The 26,294-nt window shown below is 54.5% G+C and overlaps 1 protein-coding gene across 3 annotated transcripts in view; it reads left to right on the top strand.

Annotated features, from left to right (window-relative positions):
- The first annotated feature begins 1,412 nt into the window (after nt 1-1,412).
- WDR45B (WD repeat domain 45B) overlaps nt 1,413-26,294 on the top strand; it is a 30,395-nt gene continuing 5,513 nt past the window's right edge. Inside the window, exons 1-10 of one of the 3 annotated variants that reach the window (XM_032321603.1) lie at nt 1,416-1,597; nt 7,914-7,988; nt 12,766-12,867; nt 16,029-16,116; nt 17,170-17,264; nt 19,742-19,932; nt 20,512-20,597; nt 21,417-21,518; nt 22,194-22,315; nt 22,680-24,069. In XM_032321603.1, coding sequence (XP_032177494.1) covers nt 1,531-1,597; nt 7,914-7,988; nt 12,766-12,867; nt 16,029-16,116; nt 17,170-17,264; nt 19,742-19,932; nt 20,512-20,597; nt 21,417-21,518; nt 22,194-22,315; nt 22,680-22,786 — 1,035 coding nt within the window. In that variant the 5' untranslated portion in view covers nt 1,416-1,530 and the 3' untranslated portion in view covers nt 22,787-24,069. Of the gene's footprint in view, nt 1,598-6,502; nt 7,284-7,913; nt 7,989-12,765; nt 12,868-16,028; nt 16,117-17,169; nt 17,265-19,741; nt 19,933-20,511; nt 20,598-21,416; nt 21,519-22,193; nt 22,316-22,679; nt 24,070-26,294 lie in introns of those variants that run through there. The other 2 variants (XM_032321602.1, XM_032321604.1) reach the window with 2 other exon arrangements.

The raw sequence follows: 26,294 nt of genomic DNA, 5'->3' as shown, positions 1-26,294 counted from the left end.
CCATCACGCGGCCACCCCCGTTCTTCTCCACGAAGGATGGCACTCGCCACGGGTTTAAGGCCCACCCTCCGTCCGGGTGATCTCATCTTGGCACCCTTCCTCACATCTGCAAAGCTTCTCTAAGTAGGGTTACAGGTTCTGGGCAGGCATGTCTCTGGGGGTCACCAGTCAACCCATTCCAGGGGGCACAGCTTTGAGCTTCTGGGGTTAAGATAGAGCAGCTGTGGCAAGGGGCCCCCTCACCAGCACGCCCAGCTGGCTACTGTCACAGAAGGACCTGCGGTGAGATAGGACCTCAGGAGGCCTCGGACCAAAGGAAGGGCTCAGACTCTCATTCCCCCAAGTGCCCGCTTTGGTGACCACAGAAGCCTGTGTGCAGCCGGGGCAAGGCTCTCCACCAGCAGGGTTCTTTCCAAGTCCATGGACTGCGGTGAAGAGCCCCAGGTCTGTGATTAGTCCTGGCCCCGTCCTAAACCACGGGCCTCAGCCCGAGATTCCCCCCACAGACGGGAACTGAGTTATTTGACTCTGCCAGCACGGGGTGCGTGGGGAAATTCAGACCCCAGGGCCCCAGGGCAGAAAGGTCATCACCCTGTAGGGTGAGTCAGCAGACCAAGGGTGCAGAGGAGAGGGCAGTAGGAGAGGCAGGAAGGGAGGGTGCTGGACTGTGGGTATCCAGGTGCAGGGGAGATGGACAGGGGACTGTGAGGGAGAGACCAGAGGACTAAGGAGAGGCTCAGAGGGCCACCACTCTGGTCTTTGTGGCCCCTCACGTTGGAGCAGAACCACAGTCCAGCTGCTCTGGGCCCGAAAGTCCAGACTTTGTCCCTCGAGGGGATGGTCTGTGTGTCCCGGGAGGGAGGGCTGTGTGTCTGGGCGGGGGGTGGGGGGATGGGGTGGGGGTGGAGGGGGGTGCTGTGTCCTGTGGAGGTTTGTATGGGGGGGTCTACACTTCTTCATACTTCCACTTCCTCACTTCCAACCATTTTTCTGTTTTTGTGTACATTTTACTTAAAAACCCCTACGATGCCTTGTTACTATTTTAAATACTCATCTCTTCAGTCAATTAAAAATAAGAAAAAGTCTCTCCCATTTCCATGATTCCTGGGCGGCTCTTGTTATATATGGGGCGAAGGGCGGGGGTGGGGCGCGGTTGCCTCTGAATTGCACCCGGTCCGCTGTCCCCGCGGCTTGCCCTCCAGTCTCTCCTGACGCGGTAGGTGCTTCTCCGCCCCAGACCCGCCCCGCCCCCTGCCGTCTTGCCCCGCCCCTGCCGTCTTGCCCCGCCCCTCTACTCCAAGCCCGCCTCCCTCCGCACAGGCCCCGCCCCCGCGCACGTGACGTCCTCGGCGCTCCCGGCCGGGCCCAGGTGGATGCGCTCGGCGCTCCGCGGCTGCCTGGCTGCGCGCGCACGCACGTCCGCCCCTCGCTTCCGGCGCGGCGGCCTCGGCCGGACAGACTGGACCCTAGCGTCCGGCCTCCCCGAGGGCATGCGGCGCTGAGGAGCAGCGGACTCTTCGCGGCGGCACCATGAACCTCCTGCCGTGTAACCCCCATGGCAACGGGCTGCTCTATGCCGGCTTCAACCAGGACCACGGTGAGGGAGCTCCTGCGCGCGCCCCGGCCTCCGTCCGGCCTCTTCCGGAGCCCCCCCGGGCCGGCCCTGCCCCGGACGCCCCCCGGCCCGACGCCCCCACGGCCCGACCCGGCCCGGCCCCTCCCCGGGAGCCCCCCGACCAGACCCGGGCCCTCCTCCGGGCGCCCCCCGGCCCGGCCCGACCCGGAAGCCCCCCGGCCCGGCCCCTCCCCCGAAGCCTCCGGACCCGGCCCCCTTCCTCCATAGACGCCCCCGACCGGGCCCCTGCCTTGACACTGCCCGGCCCGGCCCGGTTCCCCACCCCCGGACGCCCCGACCCGGCTCCTCCCCGGACGCCCGCGACCCGACCCGGACCCGACCCGGTTCCTCCATAGACGCCCCCGACCGGGCCCCTGCCTTGACACTGCCCGGCCCGGCCCGGTTCCCCCCGACCGGAACCGGCCCCTCCCCACCGGTCCCCTCCCCCCAAGGCGGCCCCAGTTTCGTCCCGGCCTCGCGCCCCGGCCCTCCCGGCGCGGCTCCCGCTCGGGCGGGGGGTGCGGGCCGAGGTCGGGGCGGGTCCCTCGCCTCGGACTTTCTGGAGCTCCCGGCGACGGCCGCACCTACTCGGTCCGCCTCCTCCGCGGGCTCCCGCCGGGTGCGCGACGTGCGGCTCCCCACGGCCTAGCTCGGGGCCGCGGCGTCTCCCGCGCGCGCCGGGGGCCTCCGGCGGCGGAAACCCCGTCTGTCCCCAGCCGCGCTCGCGGACGCGGCGGGCGGGGGGCCGGCGGGGTGCGGGTCCTCGCTGGAGAAGGGGTCCCCGAACTCCCCTCGCGTTTTTGGCTCTTGTGTCCGGACCTCGACGGACTTGGCTGGGGGATGCGCGTTTTGTTCTCACGTCTCGGAATGCAGCGGAGGCCGCTGGACGCGGGAGCGCAGGGGGCGGGAGGCGCGGGGCGCGGGGCGGCCTCTCCCCGGCAGGGTTACCGGCTTCCCGCGGGGGCAGGGGTGGCCGCTGCGGCTCAGGGACAGACCTGCAGAGCTTTCACTGGCCGCTGTGGAAGTTTCGTTTTCGGAGAGAATCCCGGGGGTGCTGTAGGGCCCGCCTTGTGGAAACGGTTCTGAACGGACGGGGGGTGCGTGGCTGTGCTTGGCCTGCGCCGACTTTGTGCTGTGCTCGGAGGGATCGAGGGACCGGTCCAGCCGGCCCACAGGTGCTGATTGTGCTGTCACAGGAGAGCGGGGGAGAGCAAGGTGGCGGGTGGAACCAGGCGAGCGGGTCAGGCTTAGGAGGCTCACGTCGTCGGAGGAGGGCGAGTTTCCTTCCGGTCTTCGAGGTCATGGAAGGAAGGGCTGTCGGAGGAGGTGGCGGTTAGGCCTGGGGACGATTTGGGACAGGTGTGGGCGCCGAGCCACAGAAGGTGATTTGGGTTGAGCCGGCCTGCAGGGATTGTGGGAGAACATGTTATGAGTGGGGTATGAGTCTGAGGTCAGATGTCGGACATGGGGCGAGTTACGTAGCTGAACACTTTTGGGTTTGATTACTAGAGAAGGGCCAGTAAGGTGTTTGATTGATTGATTGGTTGATTTGACAGATCACAAGTAGGCAGAGAGGGGGAAGCAGGCTCCCCGCTGAGCGGAGAGGGACCTGGGGCTCAATCCCAGGACCCTGAGATCATGATCCCAGACGAAACCACACTGAGCCAGCCAGGCACCTGCCAGTAGGTTTTTTAATGGGTTTGATTGATAATAATTGAGAGCTCTTTAAGGAATTAACAGTGATAGAACAACTCCTTAAGAAATATGTTTTCAGCATATTTCCGCCTTCGGCTCAGGTCATGATTCTGGGGTCGAACCCCATGTCGGGCTCCCTGCTTGGTGGGGAGTCTGCTTCTCTCCCCCACTCTCCATGAATAAGTAAACAAAATCTTTAAAAAACTAATATGTTTTCAGTGGAAAGAGATGGCTAGCCGGTAGTAAGGGAGGGAAGAGGTAACCATAAAAACTCGTGATACTTTCTGTGTCTAGAAAAGCAAATAGCCTAGTGTCTTGAAGTCATTTAATGCAAGAGAATCGTTCTCACGATACCTGCCTTGATGCTGAGTGAGGAATCTTTGAATTAAGCTTCAGTATAGTATTCTAGGCTCAAAATGATGCTGATTATTTAAGAAATCAGTGAATATTATAATATGTTTATAAAGGTTTTATCAAAGATTTTTCTTTAAAGATTTTAATTATTTATTCGACAGAGAGATCACAAGTAAGCAGAGAGGCAGGCAGAGAGAGAGAGGGGAAGCAGGCTCCCCGCTGAGCAGAGAGCCCGATGCGGGGCTCGATCCCAGGACCCTGAGATCATGACCTGAGTGGGAGGCAGAGGCTTAACCCACTGAGCCACCCAGGTGCCTTCAGATTGTTTTTGAAATAGAGCTGTGTGGGGCACCTCTGTAGCTCAGTCAGTTGGGCATGCGACTCTTGGTTTCGGCTTGAGTGGTAGTCTCGGGGTGGTCTTGTGGTCGTCTCGTGGTCTTGAGATCCAGCAGAGTCTGCTTGGGATCCTCTCCCTCTCTCAAGAAATAAATAAAATACAGCTGTGGTTCTTAAAAGACCACATTTCAATTGTCTGAAAAATATCCTTCTGTAAGCCCAGCTCGTTTCATTTTAACAAATTGTAAGTAAAGTTAGTTGGGGGTGGGCGCCTGGGTGTCTCAGTGGGTTAACCTCTGCCTTTGGCTTAGATCATGGTCTCAGGGTCTTGGGATTGAGCCGGGCATCAGGCTCTCTGCTCAGCGGGGAGCCTGCTCCCTCCACCCCCCCCTCCCCTGCACCCGCCCCGCCTGCCTCTCTGCCTATTTGTGATCTCTCTCTCAAATATTTAAAAAAAAGTAAAGTTAGTGGTTTTGTCTTTTTTTTTTTTTTTTTAAAGGTTTTATTCTTCCATTTGAGACATAGAGACAAGCTCTCAGGGGTGTGGGGTGCAGAGGGAGAAGCAGACTCCCCACTGAGCAGGGAGCCTGACACGGACCTTCCAGGACCCCAGGATCATGACCCCAGTCAAACATAGACATTTAACTGACTGAGCCACCAAGTTAGTTTTTGAAGGAAAAAAATATGCCTTTATACTTTAGCTTCTGGTTACCCTTAGGTTAATTCCCTATAAATTTATGCTAGATAGTTGAATTTATTACATTTCGGTTTTAGTTATACTGATTTTTAAAATTTCTTATATATTTTTTAAGATTTTATTTATTTATTTGACAGAGATAACAAGTAGACAGAGAGGCAAGCAGAGAGAGAGGGAGGAAGCAGGCTCCCTGCAGAGCAGAGAGCCCGATGTGGGGCTCGATCCCAGGACCCTGAGATCATGACCTGAGCCGAAGGCAGAGGCTTAACGCACTGAGCCACCCTGGTGCCCCTAGTCCTAATTTTAAATGTTCAAACTTATATCTTCTAAAAATCATTGGCATAATGGTTTTTGAGACTCTTGAGTGTTGAGATGTACATTTCTATAATTTTCCTTTCTATTCCCTTAGGAAACTCACATTTTTGTGTATATATCCTTTATACACTTGCTTATTCTGCCTGGACCAAGACCTGAGGCCATAGACTGCTGTCCTTGGCTCACTTCACTGTAGCTGTGGGACAGGGGTGGGGGTGGGGGGTTGGGAGGTGGTGGTAGGATTTGCATATGGTCCGTATGTGAGTAATCTGTACACACACACCTCAGAGATACCGCAGGTTTGGTTCCAGATCACTGTGCTAGAGAGACTGTCAAAATAAACCGAGTCAAATGAATATTTTTATTTCTCAGTGCATGTAAAAATTATGTTTACACTATACTGCAGTCTGTTAAATGTGCAGTGTCATTGTGAAAATGTATGTACTTTAATTTTTTTTTAAAGATTTTATTTATTTATTTGACAGAGATCACAAGTAGCCAGAGAGGGAGGCAGAGAGAGAGGGGGAAGCAGGCTCCCCGCTGAGCAGAGAGCCCGATGGGGGGCTTGATCCCAGGACCCTGGGACCATGACCTGAGCCGAAGGCAGAGGCTTCACCGACTGAGCCACTGAGGTACCCCTGTACTTTAAATTTTTTTAAAAGAGATTTTATTTATTTCCAAGAAAGAGCACCAGCAGAGTGAGTGGCAGGCTCCCTACTGAGTGCGGGAGCCCGACACGGGACTTGATCCCAGGACCCTGAGATCATGATGTGAGCCGACGGCAGAGGCCCAACCGACTGAGCCACCCAGGTGCCCATGTACATATCTTAATTAAAAAATACTTAATTGCTAAAAAACGTTAGCTACCATCTGAGTTTTCAGTGAGTCGTAGTCACTTAGTCACAGGTTACCATAACAAACATACTCATGGAAAAGTCTGAACTCTTGCTAGAATTATCAGAATGTGCCACGGAGACACGAGTGAGGAAGTGCCGTGAGGAGTGGTGCGGGTAGAGCTGCTGGAGGCAGGGCTGCCACAAACCTTCGACTGGACGACGCACCGGGTCGTGAAGCAGCGCGGGACGCCGTGTGCCTGTGTGTCGGAGAGAGCCCCGCAGCGAGGCCAGTGCCCTGTTGCCCCCCACCAGCTGACCCAGGGGCTTGTGGGGTCCCCAGCTGTTGGACAAAGTTGTGTGAGTGTAGCAAGGATGATGCCTAGACTTCTTTTTTTTATTAATTATTTTTATTACCATATTATTTGCTGCAGGGGTGCAGGTCTGTGACTCATCAGGCTTACACACTTGACAGCACTCGCTGTAGCACATGCCCCCCCCCCAGTGTCCATCACCAACCACCCTCCCCCCCACACCCTCAGCAACCCTCAATTTGTTTTGTGAGGTTAAGAGTGTCTTATGGTTTGTCTCCCTCCCGATCCCATCTTGTTTCCTTTTTTCCCTCCCTTCCCCCCATGACCCCCCCCCACTCTGCCTCTCAAATTCCTCATATCAGGGGGATCGTATGATAATTGTCTTTCTATGATTGACTTATTTCGCTCAGCACAGTGCCCTCTAGTTCATCCACGTCCCTGCAGACGGATGCCTAGACTTCTTAAGAGAGTGGTTGCCAACCTTTGGTGTTTGTGATACCTTCTCTTTAGTGAAGGCTGCTGTGCTTCCAGAAAAGTGTGCGTGCCCCAGAAGAGTGTTCAGCTTGATGAGTTTTCCAGCCTGAACACACCTGGCCGTCCTGTGCCCCTTCCAGTCACTGCCCTGTCCAGCCTGACTTCCGGTGGTGTAGTTTCGTTTGCCTGTCTCTGTACTTCACTTTTGTTCCTGGCTTTTTTAGTCAACATCACGTTGGCGAGACATTTTCCATATTGCCGAGTATTGTAGATCATCCTCCGTGACGCATAGTGGTTTTATGTGTGACTGTGTCACAATCAATTCAGGCTACCGTTGGGGGGCGTTTGGGTGGGTTCCCAGTTTTTGGCTGTTAGGCTGTGGGAGGGCTGCTGTGAACAATCGGATGCACACCTTTGTTGTTGTTTCTGTACGGCGCGTGCGCCCAGGAGTCGAGCGCCCAGGAGTCGTGCCAGATCCTGCAGACCGTGCGCCAGGGTGGGGGCACTGGTTTGGCAGCCACCAGCAGGGTCAGAGCCCCCATGCCTCCAGACGGGCTTCCTACTTGGCATTTCCCGCCATTTTGGCTGTTCCGGTGGATGTTAATTGGCCTGTTAACAACCTGGTGTGTGACCGTGACTGGGGCTTCAAGGTTAGGCTTGTTTACAGGTGGGAGGAGGTCATGGGAGACCTCAGGCCACTTTCTGGAAGGCCGTGCTGCAGCAGCCCTTTCCTGCCCTGCCCTGGTCCGTCGTGTCCACACTTGCTGGGGTGGGTCCCTCGCAGCCATTGTGGACTTGGCGGTCATTGTGGCTCCAGGGCTGGGTGTCTGACACACAGCACTTGAGACGTGGGTTGGGGGTGGGGACGCCAGTGGCGAGGGTTAGCAAGAGGCAGGTATTGAGGGAAATGTGCGGTGGCAGAACGGCTTGTGGAGGTAGCCGGTGAAGCCCTCTCGGGGAATGAAGTGTTCCGGCAGAGCTGGTCTTCAGCAAGGCCAGAGGAGGGCCCTGCAGGAGGAAGCCGGACTGACTGCAAGGGCTCTTTTTCACATTAGGTGACTGAGAACGTTGTGCCAGGTTGTGCACGTCATTGAGTAGCAGCTCTGAGCAGGGGAGCTGGGGTCTGGGCAGGCCACACCCGGGTGCTCGGAGCACCGGCGAGAGCTCTTAGGAAGGGCTCTTTCCTCCACACCCCTTGCTTTTGCTGTTTCGGGCCCGGGCGCCCTCGGCTGATGTCCCACTGCAGCGATTCATGTCTCCGTCTCTCTCTCATGCTTTAGGATGCTTTGCATGTGGGATGGAAAACGGATTCCGAGTCTATAACACCGACCCGCTAAAAGAAAAAGAGAAACAAGGTAAGAGTAGTTCCTCCCTTTTTCCCTTTCTCCAGACTTCAGAAAACCTGCATTTTATCCCGCAGCTGGTGGAGACAGGGTGCTGGTTTCAAGAAGTAAACAGGTTCATGGCCCTGTGCCGGCCTAGACGGGGTGCAGGGGTGATCCAGTAGATGTGGCCCGGCTCTGATTTCTCCGGGGGATGTGCACTTCGAAGCGTCCTGTGTCTTGGCCATGTTCTCAGGTCTCGCTGGCTCCCGCGGGAGAGCTTGGGGTAGTTGGTGCGAGCCGTTCTCTCCCTGCTGAATGTGAGTCTGGAGAGGACTCCAGTGATGGGTGTAAGTCAGTGTGTGGGACTCTTGACTCCTGATAAATGACCACTTAGAAAATACTGTCTGTAGCAGTAAGTTGTAGTTGCTTCTGTTTACGTATCTCAGTGTTTTAAGTTACGTTTTCGGGGAATACAAGTTTTCAGAAGCTTCTCGAGTGGAATCAGGACTTCTCTTGGTAATACTAAAATAATGGTGATCCTTTTGCCATTTGACAGAAAAAATTGGTAAATGTTACAGGTAGAATTTTTCAATTTATTTTTACTCCAAGGTATTTTTCTTACACTTTTGGCATTTCCTGCGCTCTCTGCTTGCTGGGAGAATAAAGCCAACACAGACCGGTCTCAGATGGGTGCGAGAAGATGGGGACCCCTTTGCCTTGCTGCTGTGCTTCTGGCCTTTACTCAGTGCACAAGTTCTGCTTTCTGATGCTGGGACTATGTCTTGTCCGTACCTCTCAGTGCTCCAGCCAGCAGCCGCCTTCCATGGCAACAGCTAGTGACCCAGCGTCAGGGGCTTTCCTAAGTCTTTTTGACAGCGGAACCCCTTTGTCAGATGCTGTGTTTGTGCAGCAGCCCTGGGGCTGGGAGCAGTAACTGGAGCTTTACGTGGAGGGGTTGACTTCGCAAGTCGAGGTGTGTAACGTGGGTTTATTAGAGGCACACAGAGTAGCTGGTAGTTAAGGGCTCAGGTTCTCGGCCCACTTTGTTTGGGAGGGATCTGACTCTGCCCCCTTGCCAGACTGCTCTGTGACCTTGGGCAAGTGCCTCCCCTTCTCTCGGCCTCACTTTCTTTGTGTAAAAGAAAGATGATAACTGTCTACCTCCTAAGATTATCGTGAAGATCAGTGAATTAGATGCAGAAAACACCTAGATTAGAGCTGGGCCCGGGTGCTGAGTGCGCGTTAGCTCGTGCCTTCCTAACCTGTCAGCCCAGCAGCCGTGCGCTCTCAGTGGGCCAGTGAGCCCTGTGGGCTGTGGTAGGAGTCTGACTTTTATAGCAGGCTGACTTTTTTTTTTTTGGTTGCTTAGTGAATTAAGACAACTCTACTTTATATGGGTGAAGAGTGACAAAATACTTTGGAACAGTTTGACTTGCAAATACTGTTTATTTAAATTGACCCAGAAATTTAGGAGTTACTTTGAAGTTGAATCATTAGCAATATATTGACAGCTATTTCCTAATTAATGAAATGTTTATAACAAATTGAGGATTTCTTCTAAAAATATGTTAGGGCGCCTGGGTGGCTCAGTCAGTTGAGTGTCTGCCTTCAGCTCAGGTCATGATCCAGGGGTCCTGGGATCAAGTCCTGCATCGGGCTCCCTGCTCAGTGGGGAGTCTGCTTCACCCTCTCCCGGTCCGACTCCTTCCTTGCTTGCGCGTGCTCTCTCTCTCTGTCTCATAAATAAATAAACTAAAAAAATATATGTTAGAGAAGAAGCATTTAAAAGTCTAAGTTCCAGAAGGGTTTGTCGTTCTCGCGCTGAGGGCAAGTACTGTTTCCTCTGGCTGCTCAGCTGAACAGTGTCTGGGGAAGTCTGTCCCTAAGCTTAGCTTGGAGTGAGTTTGAAAACGGTCACGGCGGGGCAGCGTGTGCTTCTTGACGGCGTATTTTAAGCAGTCCGCCCCTGCGCACTTGTAGGTTGGTCTGCTGTTACGTTTCTGGCAACTGAGAATGTGCCAGAAAACAGACTGGATCTGGTTCCTGTTTTATCTTGCGGTTTGCTTTCCTAAATGAGGAGGCAGGAAGTGTGCCTGCACTTCTTCCGTGGTCACCCCAGATCCGGGCTGTGGGCCCTGTTCCGTCCCGTGTGTCTGGGGCACGGAGTAGGTGGGGCCGGACGTGCGCTGCCTCTGGTGGGTGCCCCCACCGCCGGCGGGGACTGGGAGCCGTTGGGGGCAGATTTCTCCCAACTCCCGCCCAGGCTGAGGGTCCTGCACCTTAATTACACCTCAGGTGGGCTTGCCGCTCTCCTCTGCTGCAGGAAAGCCGTGGGGCCCCGGGGGCGACTGTTTGGAACGGCGGCCTCTCTGGAGTTCACGGTCACGCTGTGGGGTCCCGGTGTAGGCCTCGGATTCACATCTGTGCATATGCTAGGGAGAAGGTCCAGGAACGACACATTTGGGTAAAGTAGGATACCCAGTGATTATAGAAACCCAAGAAATACTCATAAGAAGTTAATTTCACTTTTTTAAAAAATTTCACTTTTCATTTAAAAACAGAGCTCTCTGTGGTGCAGAGGTGATTGGAACTCGTATAGCTCGTGCTCAGTGAGCTGGCACAGCCTGCAAGGTGGGCAGAGGGGTTCAGGCATTTTCCTGTCTTCGTGTCACCCAGGTTTCCCTCCACATGACCAGTGCTCACACGTGGGGCGCCGGCAGCCAGATGTGGCGAAGTAGAGGGGACACAGGGACCGAGAAGGAGCAGCACATGACTGAGGGGGACGCTGGCGAAGGCCTGTTCCCGAGCCCACGGGGCGGTGGCTGGGAGCCTCCAGTGTCCGGTGCTGCGCCGGGGCGAGGGACACAGTCCTGCGTAAGACGGGCTTCTGGAGATAAGAGGGGACCTGTCGTGCACAATGCCTGACGTGACCCAGTCCAGCAACCTGCCTGACGTGACGGGGTGCTGGGGGCCCTTGGCCTCATTCTGTCTGATGGGCCGCATGCTCATGTGCTCCCCCCGCACGTCCGGGACGAAGGGACTGGAGAGAAGCGGGAAGCGCGTGAGGTGGAGGGAGTGAGTGGCTCGTCGTGGGGGGGGGTACACGGCAGCTTGTAGCTTTGGCTTGGCTGTGGAGAAGCAGACGGTTCCGTGGCCGTTTCATGACCTCAGTGGTACCGTTGAAGTTGGTAGAATCTTTTTGTCGGGTAATTTGGCAAAATGTATTCATTTTATACAGACAAGTACTGTTTGATTCATTAATTATACCTAAAGGGTTTTATCTGAAAGAAAACCCTGGAAGAAAGACCCCCAGATGTTTACGTGAACAACATTGCTCTTGACCCTGAACAACCAGGAATTGGGAGCGACCACACTAACCCACTCCTCCTACCCTGCGGCTGAAAATCTACGTGTGGCTCTTTATTTTCCTTTTCTTTTTTTTTTTTTTTTTTAAGATTTTATTCATTTATTTGGGAGAGAGAGCACAAGCAGGGCTAGGGCAGAGCGAGAGAGAGAGAGGAGGAAGCACGCTCCCCGCTGAGCAGAGAGCCCGACGTGGGGCTTGATCCCAGGACCCCGGGATCATGACCCGAGCCAAAGGCAGATGCTTCACCCACTGAGCCACCCAGGTGCCCCCATGTAGGACTTTTGACTCTGCAACAACTTGACTGCTAGTAGTGTGGTGTTGCCTGGAAGCTTTATTGATAAGAGTTAACACGTTTTGTATGTGATGTGTATCATATACTGTCTTGATACGATAAAGTAAGCTCAAGAAAATAAAGTACTGTTGAGAAAATCTTTAAGAGAAAATACATTTACAGTATCAGACTGTATTTATTGAAAAACGTCTGCATAAAAGTGCACCCGTGCGGTTCAGTCCTGTGTCGCTCACAGGTCAAGGGGATAGTCAGTCCTTTCTGGAGTTTCTATGAAGCCTTGAATTTTGCGTTGTTCACGGAGCCAGCTGATGAACTTTGGAGCCATCTTGAAGGGCCGTGACTGATCTTTGGTTGACTTCTAACTTTCAGAGGTTTTGCTTCCTCACTTGCCCTTTGCTGTACCCTTCCTGGGCGACGAGCTCCCGTCGCTGCTGACCAGGGTGCAGAGCTAGGAGAACAAGGTGCGCTGTGGTCCTGCTCTGCACCAGAAACCATTCAGAGTGGGGTTTGCTTCTCTGAACCCCAAACGTCTCCCTGGTTCCCATTGCCTTCCCCAGTGAGCATTGTTGGCCGTCCTTTGTCGTGGAGGACATCTGGAAGCTGAGGTTTTCCTCTTAAGTTAATTCACCAGCATCTTTGAGCATTTCAAGCCAGTGGAAGAGGTGTTTAAGGATTTAAAAAAAATTTTATTTGATAGAAAGACAGCGAGAGAGGGAACACAAGCAGGGGGAGTGGGAGAGGGAGAAGCAGGCTTCCCGCCGAGCAAAGAGCCTTACGTGGGGCTCGATCCCAGAACCCTGAGATCCCAGGACCTGAGGCGAAGGCAGACGCTTAACGAGTGAGCCACCACATTCAGCATGCTTTCTTAGAGCTTAGAGAGTTTGGCTACCCCTTAAAATATGACTTGAGGTATTTTATACATTTGGTACGTTGGCTTGGTAGGGTGCCGGGTGTTCAGCATTTATACCCGAAACGAGGATGGGCTGCTGAGGGGGTCCAGAGCTCTCCTAGCCGGCCAGCAGTCTCGTTGCTGTCGGCAGTCACGTATAGATTGCAGATTAAAGTCAAATACCGGGTGTTGTGTTTCCCTTTTTTTCTATATTTAATTGGCAAAATATACATACTGATTTTTTTCGATTTCATTTCAGAATTTCTGGAAGGCGGAGTTGGCCACGTTGAGATGTTATTTCGCTGCAACTATTTAGCTCTAGTCGGTGGTGGGAAAAAGCCGAAGTACCCCCCTAACAAAGGTAAAGTGGTGAGGGCTTAAGGGTCCTGCCCCCCATGTTGTGACATGGGGGACTTTCTAGAGCGTCTTGGTGTCTGCGGCTCTATTTGCTCTTCCCTGGTGGCCCTGTGGGGTATGAAGGAGCCGTCACCAACAAGAGGCACCCAGAGAGAAAGTCTTGTCTCTGGTGTTCACAGGAGAAAAGTGTGCAGCGAGGGTCACCTGTTCCCATCGACATAAAGCATGTGCTTTTCAATTAATGTTGGCTAAACGGGGGCCGTGCCATGCCTCTGGACCCCGTTTTGTTCTGAGTACCCACCTGTGGGTTGGTATCATAAATGTTATGCGTTCATTTTAAAGCGAGGGTTAGGAAGGGTATTTTTCCTGCCGAGAACCATGGACTCACAGAAACATCAGTTTCGCTGTCACATAGAAAAAAAAACCACGTCAGCTCTAGGTTTAAGAGTATTGTTCTTGGTGTGTGTGTCTAAGTCTCTGGGTGTTCAGAGAGATTGTGGTGTAAAGGTCTGGCCTTTAAAGTAAGGGAGAAACAGAAACTTTACTAACCACGGCCTGTACTTCGTACTGTAAAGCCAGGGCTCTGCTGGGGGGAAAGCAAGCAGGGTGTGACACCAGGAACCAGGAGAGGGGCAGGTGGATGGCCGAGGTGGGTGAGGACAGACCCAGGGGGTCTTGCATACTGGCTGAGGGTGTGGTCAGCCTGCTCTAGTTTGGAGGCATGTGTGAGACTGGAAATGGCAGAGTGGGAGCCCTTATTCACAGGGAGGGACAGGGAGAGAGAAGGAAGTGGGACTGTCCGAGTCAAGGGCTGGTGAGCTCGCAGCCCTGGAGGGCTGTGAGGTTGGAACCCGCTGGTGATCGGTTCCTGAGTGGGGATGGAGGGAGGGGCGGATAGCTCTCTTTCTAGATTGGGCAGGAAGGGAAGGTTCCAGGAGGTGCCTTTGGATGAAAGGATGAGCTGGAGGTCTGCTTGAGACTGCGTGGCAGGGGGGAGTCAGGTGAGCATGGAAAGGTGTAGAGTCCTGGATGACCCTTGGTAGGCCCTGGGGCCCTGGCTTGCAGCCCTGAGAGGAGCCTGGCGGACAGCGTGAGTGGTTTTGGGGAGTGGACCTGCCCGTGGTGGTATGCATGGACCCCTCCAGCTTGTCACAACCAGGGCTAAAGGGCAGAAAGCCTGGGTTGCTGTCTGCCACATTGCCAGCGGAGCCTGTGGCGTGGGAGTCCAGAAAGGCCGTCCAGAAGCGACACAGAGGCGGCCGTGCTCAGAGTGCAGGGATGGGGGTGCCAGGGAGGCTCAGTTGGCATCTGGTGCTTGATCTCAGAGTTGTGGGTTTGAGCCCCATGCTGAGCTCTATGCTGAGTGTGGAGCCTACTCAGAATTCCTTTGCCCGGCTGCTTGGGGGCGGGCACCAGTCCTACAGCTGGGGTCTGGCTTTGCCGTGACGCACGTTAGTGATCACTGATGAGGGAGAGAGTCGGGCGCTCGGCCCTGCCGGTGGCACCAGGGTTTTTCAGTAACCTCAGAATCACTGCTTGAATCGGCTCTATTTTAATAGTTACAAATTAAGACGGTGTTGAAATGTGAAGAAGTCGTGTCTTCGGTTTGTGGAGGACAGTAGAACGAGACCAGAGCAGCCTGGTGGTCCCAGCGCGGCAGGCAGGCTGCGGCCGAGCCCACAGAGCTGCTCCTCTTACTTAGGAGCTCAGAGGACGGAAGGAGAATTCGGAGCTACCGAATCTGCCTTGCGCTGCCGGGACTATATTAAAGGCAGACGTGCCGGATCCTGGGTGTGTATGTAGAATTTCCAGCACACCAGGATGCTGGCTCGCAGCCCGTGGAGACCGCGGGGAGCTGAAGGTCACCTGGGTCTGTGGCTTTTTCTCAGCGCCCATGGCATTGTGTCTGGTCACTTTCCTTTTGTGAGTGAGAATTTGAGCTGCTGGTTCTGGGGCTCTGTCATGCTGTTCACAGAAATTTCTGAAAATCGAGTTTACTCGGATTTGTGACACGGTTGACGTGGCTCCTCTGTGGGATTCTCTCTGGACGGGGCCGGTTTACGTCTCTTCTGAACGGCAGACGTTGTGGTGTTGGGTCGCAGAAGCTTACTTTCGAGCTGCTCTGTAGGGTCGCGTCCTCTGCCGGGCGGGTTATTGTCTCAGGGAGGGACATGGACTGAGGTCCCGCCCCACGTACTGACGTGCTGGCGCTCCCGGGCACTGCGAGGGCCCGCTTTGGGAATGACGATGGCATTTTAAGGGGGTGACAACAGAAGTCTGCTCCGTTTTTGAATGGTTATAAATTTTAATCTCTTCAATAGTAAATAATTCCATAAAAGTTTGTTAGTTCTCGTAGGTTTGTTATCTCTTGATATGAAGTGGAGGTCACTGAGTCCATTCTGGCAAAACTCCCCCCAGAACCCCACCGCCAGGACTCGTGGTGGTCATGGCGTCAGGACCTTTGGGGGAGACACAGATCGTCTTCTACCCTGGGGCCCCTAGCCCACGGCCTGCTGAGGAAGCTTACGTTCCCTGACCTCACGGCCCCCTAGACAGCTTTGTGAGAGAAAGGTGCAGAAGCTAGAGCAGTCCCCACTCCTGTCCCCAGCTCAGTGCCGCCGTCCTCGCCTCGTCCTCAGGCTGTCTGTAAGTTTTCTCAGCCCTTGGGGTGTGGTGACCACTGCGTGTAACGCCGGCGGCTCGCGCAGCTTGTGGGCGGACGAGCAGAACGGTCAGGCTGGGGCCGAGGCTGTCCCCCGTTAACACGGAAGCTTCTCTTTTTCTGCCTGATCCAGGTGTGTCTCTAGAAGTCCAGGAGGAGCTGTGGTCAGGCCTGCTTTTGGCTCAGGCAGGTGGAACCGAGCAAAGGGGGTGGGGAGAAAGAAGTTCGCCCGAAATCTAGGCGAGGTTGGCAGGAAGGAGTGCGTGTGGGGCGACGGGGAGACTGGGCCGGTGCTGGAAGGGAAGAGGCGGGAGGGGGGCATGGGGGAGCGCTGCGCGCTCAGAGACAGCCTGGCGAGTGGCGGCCGCCAGATCCCCGGGTCTGAGACGGGGCAGTGGGGGAGCAGCACCTCCCGCTGCTCAGAGACCCGGGAGGTCAGGACGCTTCTGCGAGGCCCTGCTGCCTGGGCACTGATGCGCCCATAAGTTCTCTTGGAATTGCAGTGATGATCTGGGATGACCTGAAGAAGAAGACTGTCATCGAAATAGAATTTTCTACAGAAGTCAAAGCAGTGAAGCTGCGGCGAGATCGGTAGGTTTGCCGTCTTAGTTTTCAAAGTGCAGTAGTCGCTTTCTCTGGAGACGGTGAGATATTTTCATATTGAAGGAAGAAATGTGTTTGGGAAAATCACGTCTTCACATGTGGTGATTGTAGTTTACGACCCAAAGGCCATGGCATTCTCCGTACTGCTGCAGAGAAGGTGTGCATTTTACGGGCTTCCCCGGACCGCTTAGAAGTGGCTTGTCGGTGCCTGGACGCAGCCCCTGGTGGTCCTCAGTCCCTCAGAGGACAGTCCCTGTCCAGCAGGTTCCCACTGAGGACACGAGGCGTGAGCCTTCCTGCTCCCAGTCCAGCTTTGCCACGTGCCGCCTCAATAAAGGTTGCCAGTTGGAAGATCCGGAGCCCCCTTACTAATGAGACGGTGGCATTGCTGTCACCTGTTGGAAGCAGCAGGCTCCTCTTAGCCGTTGCCATTATGGTGTTTAGGAGAACATAGAAGTTTTTACTGTTAAGTTCAGCAAGATAGAGTTTCATTAATTTGGATTGTAATTTGGTGTTATTTACATCTTACACTCCGATGTGGGAGGGCAGAGATGTCGAACAAGGTGAAGGGGAGTAGGACTGTCATACCCGCATAAGATCTTAGGTAGGTTGTGACTTCCAGTAATGTTGATGGGTCCCTAATAACACAAATCCTGGAGCCAAATCCAAGGACCTTCCAAATTATCCGGATTTATCTAAAAGCGTATAAAAAAATACTTCCTGCTCCGCGTACTCTACTTGGTTCTTCCTCTCGATGAAATATTTGATGAAAATGTCCCTTAACCTCAGGAAGGTCCATTAGTCCGCTGTACCCAGGTGCTCGGGAGGGGCGTTTGTCCGTCGGTGCCGGCCCCTCACCCGGGGCTCGTAAGTGACCAACCTCCAAAGACCTTGCCTGCTCAGGGCGCTGAGTCAAGAATGATCCTTCTGTCTGTGCTCTTTGGACCATTTCTAAGTTTCAAATGATAAGAACAAAAATCACAGAATGCTTGAGTTTCGCTTTTGGGAACAGGAATTCTGATTTTTTTTTTTTCTTTCCAGAATTGTGGTTGTTTTGGACTCCATGATTAAGGTGTTCACATTCACACACAACCCCCATCAGTTGCATGTCTTTGAAACCTGCTATAACCCTAAAGGTAAGAAATGCAGAGGAGTAATGATGGAAGTTGGCTCTTTCATGTTCTGTCCAGTGGGGACCTGTGCCGGGTGCCCTCTCCCGTGGCAGGTCTCTCTGTCGGAGTGGCACTGCCGTGGTGGGACGGGTCCTGAGACCCGCTGGGGGCACTCTGACCGAGACAGGCTTCTCTTTCTTCCTCCTGTGCCCTTTTCCTTTGGTGCCCGCCACTGCCTTCCGGGTGAGCTCTCCAGGCCATGTTCTCACACCAGCACCTGGCCTGCGAGGCTGAGACCTCCTCTCCCGCACTTGTCGGGGGAGAGAGAGGGGAGTCCCCCGTCCCCCCCGCATCATTGTCAGCCAGTCATTGTCAAGAGGTCAGGAGCTCCTTGGGCGACCTTGGAATCGTGTGTTTTCACTGAGTTCTGAGGGGTTTCCTTCCCTTTTTCTTCCAGAGCAAGGATTGCATGTGACTTTGTTCCTCATTGTAGCACCTTAATTTCTTTTTAAAATTTTTAGTGTTTTTCTTCTGGCTTTATTGAGCTAGAATATCCATACAACTCACTCATTTTGACGATATGGTTGGATAGTATTTAGTCACTTTGAGCAGCTGTGTAATTGCCGCCACAGTGGAGTGGCCCCACAGTTCGGGTGGCCCCTTCCCTACCTGGCCTTTAGGTTTTGCCTTCTCGGTTGGGTTCGGGTCTTCCCTTTCGCTTCCTGGACCTCAGGCTCTTCCAGGTGCATGTTCTTCCTCTCGTCTTTACCGCCACGTGACACTGCACAGTCTGCGTCTGCCGGATCGTTTATCCCTCCGGCGTTCGGACCGTGGCGAACAGACGAACAGACGTCGGTGCGAATGTTCGCAGACACGTCTTCGCCTGGAGGAATTGTTCTGTTTCTCTCGGGTGAATACTGGAGATGGTGTTGGGACACTGCGTCCACGTTGATAAAATATTCACAGCTGTTGTCTAGAGAGGCGGGGTCCTCTTGCACCCGCACCAGGAGATCCGTGATCTGAACTTAACAGGGACCCAGGATTGCTGATCGCAGCAGCCCCTGCCCCAGCACTCGGTACTGTCCCTCTTTTGAACGTGGGGTGTTGCCGTGACCGAGGGAATAGTATGTCTCTGGGGTTTCGTTTGCATTTCTCTGAGGACTGGCAGTGTTAAGCCCTTTGTCTTGTGCTTTTTGCCCTTCAGACATCTTTTATGAGGCGTCTTCACATCTTTTCCTGTTTTAATATTGTTTATCTTCTCACTGAGTTGTAAGAGTTCTTTGTATATTGTAGATAAGTTCTTTGTCACTTTTGCAGATATTTTCAGTTTGTGTTTTTTTTGCAAAGTAAAGATTTTCTGTTATGTGTTTAGAAGCTTTAGATCTTGTTAGGTCTTTAATCTATTTTTTTGCCTATGGTGTGAGGCAAAGGCCCAGATTTGTATTTTTCTTTATGACTATCCAGTTTCTGGTACCATTTGTTAAGGAGACTATTTTTTTCTGCCTTGAATTATCTTGGTGCTTTTTTTTTTTTTTTTAAATCAAGTAAGTGTAAGATTTTTCTGGATTCTGTTCTATTCCAGTGATATGTCCTTATGTCAATATTATAATTGGTATCTAGAGCTTTGAAATAATTCTTAAAATCTTAAAACTCAGTAGTATAAGTTCTTCGATGTTGTTCTTATCTTACAAAAAAATTTTTGGCTATCCTAGGGCCTTGCCTTTCCTTATAAGGTCTAGTGTCGGTCGGCTGGTTCAGAAAGCCTGCAGACAGCTTGACTGTGACCACAGTGACCTGCGGGCAGAGTCGATTCTAGCCGTGACCACAGTAGGTCAGATCCGATCAGCTCTCTGTCCGTCAGAAATTCGGTTTTCTTCTACATTGTGTTACAGTGTCTTATACAGCACTGTTTTATTTATTCCTAAGTATTTTGGGATTTTATGCCATTGTTAATGGAGTTTTTATACTTCACAGTTTTGTATTCTCAGTGGCTAGTACCACGGAAGATGGATATTTGACAAAGTTTATTTAAGAACATGTTCAGCAGATGGTCCGGTTATGAGGCAGTCTTGCAGGGTTAGCTTTGTTTGGCCCTCTACTACCTAAGGAAAAGATTTTGTGATTCTGATATAAGTGAAAACCCTTGGGGGTGCCTGGGTGGCTCAGTTAAACATCTGACTCTTGGTTTCAGCTCAGGTCATGATCTCAGGGTCATGGGCTCGAGCCCCACCTTGGGCCCTGGGCTCAGCAGGGAGTCTGCTTGAGAATCTCACTTTCCCTCTACTCGCCCCTCCGCCTCCCCGCCCTGCGCACGCTCTCTCTCTCTCACTGTCTAAGATAAATAAAATATTAAAAAAAAAAAAAATGAAAACACATGAGTAAGTCTTAATGTATTTTTTTTTTCCCTCGTGAGCTGGAAGACAGAATGGGTTTTGTTGGGGTAAGGCAGAGGCTCGTAGACAGTCGTGAATGCTTGATGGGTTCTCTCCATCTCCGATCAGGCCTCTGCGTCCTGTGCCCCAACAGTAACAACTCCCTTCTGGCCTTCCCGGGCACACACACGGGCCATGTGCAGCTCGTGGACCTGGCCAGTACCGAGAAGCCGCCGGTGGACATTCCGGCCCACGAGGGCATCCTGAGCTGTGTGGCTCTCAACCTGCAGGGAACAAGAATTGCAACCGCATCCGAGAAAGTAAGTGCGCGCCCCTCCCCTGCGAGCTGCGCACCTGCCCCCGCAGCCCCGTCCTCCCAGCGACCTAGAGTGTGGCCCTGTGGGAAGCCGGCCCTTCCCCGTGGCTTCTGACTCCTTATGGGTTATGGCCACCTTCTCTTGGAATCAAGTTGTAGTTGACATAGACCATTGAAAAGTCATTTTTCTTGATGAAGCCTCATATTTTTGACAGCAGAGTCACTGTTCCTTTTCCTAACTGGCCACGGGAATTACCATGAAGATGTCATTTCTCTAGACCGAGAACAATAGCCCTCCAGGAACATGCCTGCCCAGGCTGTGGATTCCCTCAGGCATCTGCTGGGGCAGGGGAGGCAGGGGTTAGCGGAGGGCTGGCACCCAGGGCTCTGGCTCCTACCCAGGGCTGTGGGACTGAAGAGCCACCAGCTTATTCTCGGGTATAGTGGCGGGAGAAGTGGAGTTTAGATGAGGGTGAGTTGGGAAGGGGTTGTATGGGCTAATAATGGGTTTGTGAGTGTAATATTCATTTCAAAAAACTAAAAGGTTGTGAATGATAATAAAACACTTCACTGTTTTTCAAAGGGGACCCTTATAAGAATATTTGATACTTCATCAGGGCATTTAATCCAGGAGCTACGGAGAGGATCTCAAGCAGCCAATATTTATTGGTAAGAAAGTACCTCCCCCCCCGCCGCCCCGTCTTCCCTCAGAGGCCGTGGCTTTGGGTTGTTGGCATTGAAATGCCGCCTGTTGGACCGAGGGAAAATCAGGGCCTCTGCCTGCTCTTAGGGAATTGGTGTCAGCTTGTTTTATTAGGAAGAACTTTAAATTGTTATCATGGGAATATGGACGGAAGTTACAGAGAATGTCAACTGTCACGGACCCCGCGTCCGTGCTCGTCAGTACTGGCCAGCTTTATTTCTTTGCTACTGCTCCTCCAGCTGATTTTTCCACACACCAGAGACCTTCTTAGCTCATCTGTAATCACTCGGGGTCTGTGGCCCTGCCGTGGGGGACCTCTTGCTGGGGTGGGCTTTCGTGCTTTGTGTCTGTGGCCTTTGCGAGTGCTGGGTGGCATTTGGGTCTGTACCATAGACACGTCATGAACTTGCACTTAGTGCCTGTGCCCGTGGAGCCCTGTGGGGGCTCTCCTCTGTGTCTGCTCTCAGGGCCTCTCCAGCCAGGGTGGGGGCCTGCCCAGCCCCAGGGATGCCCCCTCCAGAGCGCAGCTTGCCCCTCCAGGGGCCAGGGGTGTCCCCTGAGTGGTGTGGAGAGGTGGCCACAGGAAGCTGCTCCCCAGCGTGGACCCTCTGGTTCCGTGGAGAGCGCTGCGGGCCGCTGAAGGGAGGGAGGTGGTGCTTACGGTTGCTGTGTGGGATTCAAGGAGACCAGGGCTCGAGGCGCCGGCTCCCATGGCAGCGTGGCACTGCGGTTGGGGGTTTCTCTGCATCCCCATGAGACCAGAGCGGCCTCTGATTTCTCTGCAGCATTAACTTCAACCCGGACGCGTCCCTCATTTGTGTGTCCAGTGACCACGGCACAGTGCACGTCTTTGCTGCCGAAGATCCGAAAAGGAATAAACAGTCCAGGTGGGTCCCACAGTGAAAGGACAAGCCCCTCCCTCAGGCACCCTGCGTGAGAAGTGCAGTCACTCATTTGTGGGATGGGGCACAGGTGTGACGTCCACAGGCCACGACACGTGGTACAGGGTAGTGCCGTGAATAGATTTTTCTCTTCCTTGGGATTTTTTCTCTAGCTTTCTTGTAAGACTGCGGGATGTGTGGTACACAGAATGTACGGAAGCGTGAGCCGACCATTTTTTACTGGTCAACAGACCCTGAGTTAAGTTTTTGGGGAGTCAGTGGTCGGACACAGGTCTCTGCCGCAGGGGTTGGTGTCCGTCAGCTGTGCGTTGTTTGGGGTCCACAGTATCTGATGTGGAAATGGACATCATTTTTACCTCCTTTCCCAGAGTCCAGTTGGTTCAGTCACCTTCCCTGGGATTTAGGACTCGCACCTAAACCCTGGTGCCTGTCCTCACGTTTGCCCTGCTTCTGTGCCCCTTCTGGTACTGGAGCTTCCTGGGATTGCCATAAAGTCATTTGTAAGCACTTTGCTTTTGAGCAAAGTGAGAAGTGAGAAGTGAGAAGTAAAAGTAAAGGAAAAACAGAATTTGAAGTGTCTGGGCTCAGGCCCCATGCGAGCCACTTTCCCACCTTCTCACGGAGACGTAACCGCCTTTTCTCTCCTCCTTGTCCTCCTAGTCTGGCCTCAGCCAGTTTCCTTCCAAAGTACTTCAGTTCCAAGTGGAGTTTTTCCAAGTTTCAGGTTCCCTCAGGCTCTCCGTGCATCTGTGCCTTTGGAACAGAGCCAAATGCCGTCATTGGTAAGTGGTCCTTGTGCTGGCCGCCCCGTGCTCACTCTCCTGGGGCGAGGCCGTGTGGGTGACAGCAGCCCCCTTCCCGCCCTCTGGGGTTTCCTAGGAAGTTGTGGCAGGGGCAGGTCATGTGGTGTTTGAACCGATGACCAGATGCCGCCATACCTAAGTCGAACGCGGGCACCACCCCAGAACAGCCGGGGTTCCTGGCCACGCGTGTGCTCAGCCGGGAGTGGGGGGTCCCTTGCTCCCCACATTCACTCTGGGTTGCTGCCCAGAGCAAGGCCATTTAGAGTTGAGCTCAGTGAGGACTGCTTATTGCTGACGTCCAGGGCAGAAGCCGCGTGAGTGAAACGGTCTCCTTCTGTCTCAGCGATTTGTGCAGACGGCAGCTACTACAAATTCCTCTTCAACCCCAAGGGGGAGTGCATCCGGGACGTCTACGCGCAGTTTCTAGAAATGACCGATGACAAGCTGTGACTCCGCTGCGAGTGCAACCAGCACCCACGGCCGGCCGCTCCGGAGCACCGAGTGTGCCCTTCAGACCCTGGGGCTGGTGCCAGGGCCCTTGGGCCTCATGGGTTAGCGGCCAGAGGACTGCCCCGGGCCCTTGGTCCTGAAGCCATTCTGTGGTTGTCTCTTTTCCTGAGCAGGGCTTCCCATTTCCAGTATTAAAGAACGAATCATCATCAAGGCAGTGTAGACACTCAGTGGCTCTGAGCTGCCCGGGCCCGACCGCTGGCCCGCGACCTGTAGTTGAGCTGTGATGCTAGCTTCCGTGCTTCCGCCGCGCCCTCCCGCCCGTGCCCCCCATGCGCTTGGGGGCTCCGTGCACACGTAGGGACTGGGTTGACTAAAGGACGGACAGAAGGACATTTGTCTTGGCAACAGGTTCCGTCATTTTTACTGAGTCTAATGGGGAAACGAACCGTGTCCATGTGAGTTCTTACGTCACCACCAGATTTTAACGTAGAGCAGTAATACCAGCAGCAGCCTTAGGGAAGGAGAAAGGAATCCCTTCTCTCCTCTCGCGGAAGCCAGGAGAGCCAGCCGCGTTCGCACAGGGTGGGCGTCTCCCCGCAAGCCGGCGTCCTGGTCTTGTCCGTGCCTGTCGTGAGCCCGTGCTGCGGCCGTCCCCGTCCGTCTGTCGGAGCCGTCGGCATGGAGGCCCAGGCTGGGCGCCCGCGGCGAGCACGGTGCTTTGTGGGTCCCACAGGCCGCCCGCGTTTCCCCGTTGTGTGCAGGGAGCAGAGGAACAACGTAGACCGTCAGGATCAGTCCCCGAGGAAAGCGTCACTTAATTTAGAGGATGTGGAGGGAGAGGCTGGGCCTTGCGGGGCGCAGGCCTGACGTCTGGGCAGGAGCGGGAGGCCCAGCCGGGCGCGGCCCCGCCGTCCGCCCGAGTCGTTTCCGCTGGCGCTCTGAGAGGGAGAGGCACGGGAATGTTTTCTAACGCTTGGTGACTGAAACAGGTTATGGGCTCTATATTGTTAGTACTCCCAGAGGAGTGTGTGTAATTTTCTGAAATTCCCTCTAAAGAAACCCAGTTGTTCGGTTTTGATTTCAGGATGCAAACACTGAAAGTCTGTGGCGGCGGCGCCGCGTCCTGCCGGTTCTCTTACTGTCGGTAATCCGCTAACCTTGTGTGTGGGTCCCACTGTACAGCATGCATGTACTTCTGTGTGTATTTAATCATGAAGTTTAATTTTGCACTCATTTGTAATTTTCTTTTAAATAAAAGTGACTAATTTTGTTGTAGTCTGTATCCGTCAGGGGAGAAGAATTGTATGTTATAGAACCAAACCCTAGTTTTCAAATCTGCTGACCTCCTCCGGCGTCGGCGTTCCCGCCTGTGAGCAGGGGCGGTGAGGAGCGTCGCGTTCGGTGGCACTGTGTACGGTCTGGGGGACAAGCTGTGCCCGGTGTCGCGGTGGCACACGGGACTCCCTCTGGGGCAGGCACCTGGTCCGTGTTGGGGTGGCCCCTGGGACACGTCAGCCCCAACCGTGCGTAGCGGCCCGGCGGGTCCTCACATCCGTACCATTACTAGGTCACGTTTCCCCCAGGAGAGTCTCTCTGGTGTGTCAGGAAACTGCAGGAAACCAGGAAGCACTTGTGTGAGAAACCACAGCCGTGACCCCGTGCGTGGAGACGGCTGCAGTGCAGGCGGCGGGGGAGGGGGACAACAGAGAGGCGCCATCTGGAACACCCGGAACGTTCTCGCACGGCCTAGGAGAGTCCAGTGTGAGAGCGTGGTCCTGGCTCCACCACGCCGGCCATGACCTTGCATCCTTCACGAAATCACCTGCGAGGAGCCCCGGTGTAGGCCCTGCGGGTTTTCCCTCGGGATGGTGAAGGCCCCATTTGTCCCCCGGGACGGGCCCCATGGAGCGAGTCCAGGGCCTGGAAGGCTGAGGCGGTCTGACACCATGCACCCACCCAGGCCCGCGCTTGTGACCTTGAGTCACCCCTCTAGGGAGGTGTGGGGAGGAGCAGTGTCCCCAGCACGGGGCGCTGTCCGGTGAACCTTCTGAAGGCTCCCGTAGAGCGGAGCCCACACTGTTCTCCAAAGTGATAACCGCCGATCCGAAGCTCTCTGGAGAGAGGGGTTGCTGGAAGCCGGGGCCGCCGCCTCCCGTCTCCTCGCGTGGCTGAGTCCTGGCCCCGAGCATGGGCATCAGAGGGACACAGACAAGTTTCCCTCCAGGGTCCCCCACTTGGGGCTGGGCTGGGCAGCAGGGGTCCGTGTCAACATCCGGTCACTGCCTGGGTGGCGCCGCTCCCGAGCTGTCCTGTCCGTGCTCTCGCAGACGGGGGTCTTCCTCCGGCTCTTCGTACCTTTCCTTCCACGCCACGGAGGCAGCCTCGTCACCCTCCAGGTGGGGCTGTCCCGCTAGTCAGCGTGTGTCCTCAGAAGCCCTTGGCCCCGCTCGGCCCGTGGGTGACGGCGGAGTACCAGGAGCCCGCCACACGCTCTGCCGCTGGACGCCACAGGCCCCCTGCCTCTCCTGGGGCCACACAGAGACGGCTTCGTGGGATGGCCCTGACCTCCCTTCGTTCTTTCTGTAACAGGCATCGGAGTGACGACACCACTTTGGGAACTTGGACCAGAAGTTTGATCCTCGAAATGGGTCAGAGGATGCTTATAGTCGAAGTTCACAAAGCCGTAAAGTAGGAAAGACCAGATGGGAGACTCCAGCTGGAGTGGAACTGCCCCGGGCTGCCCCTCGGGAGGCCACTCCCGCACAGCCTCTGCCTCTGGGATGCGGCGGCTTGTTTCCAGCAGCCGCTCCTCAGCTGGAAAGCTCGCGGACGGGTCGGGCCGTACTTCAGTTGCCCAGAGGTGCTCACCTGTGTTCTTGCTGTTAGAGACCTTTAGGGAACAGCAATCCTTGTGTCCATGTCTGCACACTTGTCAACATGTGCCGCCCTCCTTGCCCGGCACCGGCCGCCTCCGCCTCAGCGGGACCGGGCGCCGAGCACAGGCGCTGTCCTCTTCGGTGGCGAGGACAGGTCTCCGTTCTCGGCAGGTGGGACGTTGGGGACGCCTCCGTGGCCACGTGCATTCACCTGTCGACGGCTCATTCGGGTCTTCCCGGCTTCTCGGGGGCTGTGTGTCGTCTGTTGCTGGGAGGGACGTTTCCCGGCTCTCTTCTGCTTGGCGTTTGTTTCAGTTTGCTTCTGCCGAGCTGCGCCTGCGTCTTGAGTATTTGTGGTCTCTGCTCCCAGCTCGTGGGCAGAAGAGCAGCACCTCTCGCTGGGCACTGTTCGCCGGCTTTGCCCTCCTGCAAGAGGGTCTGGTCTGTGCGGCTCTCACGCACGCGCTCCCCTCGGGCGGCCCCCATCTGGGCGCGCCTCGCAGTGGCCTGTCTCGCAAGGTTAGCATCTGGGCACTCGTTTTTTTTTTTTTATAAAGACTTTTTATTTATTTGCTTGACAGAGATCACAAGCAGGCAGAGAGGCAGACAGAGAGAGAGGAGGAAGCAGG

The sequence above is a fragment of the Mustela erminea genome, chromosome 18 (genome assembly GCF_009829155.1).
Source record: "Mustela erminea isolate mMusErm1 chromosome 18, mMusErm1.Pri, whole genome shotgun sequence".
NCBI classification, from domain to species: Eukaryota; Metazoa; Chordata; class Mammalia; order Carnivora; family Mustelidae; genus Mustela; species Mustela erminea.
This window is presented reverse-complemented; position numbering and strand designations above follow the sequence as displayed.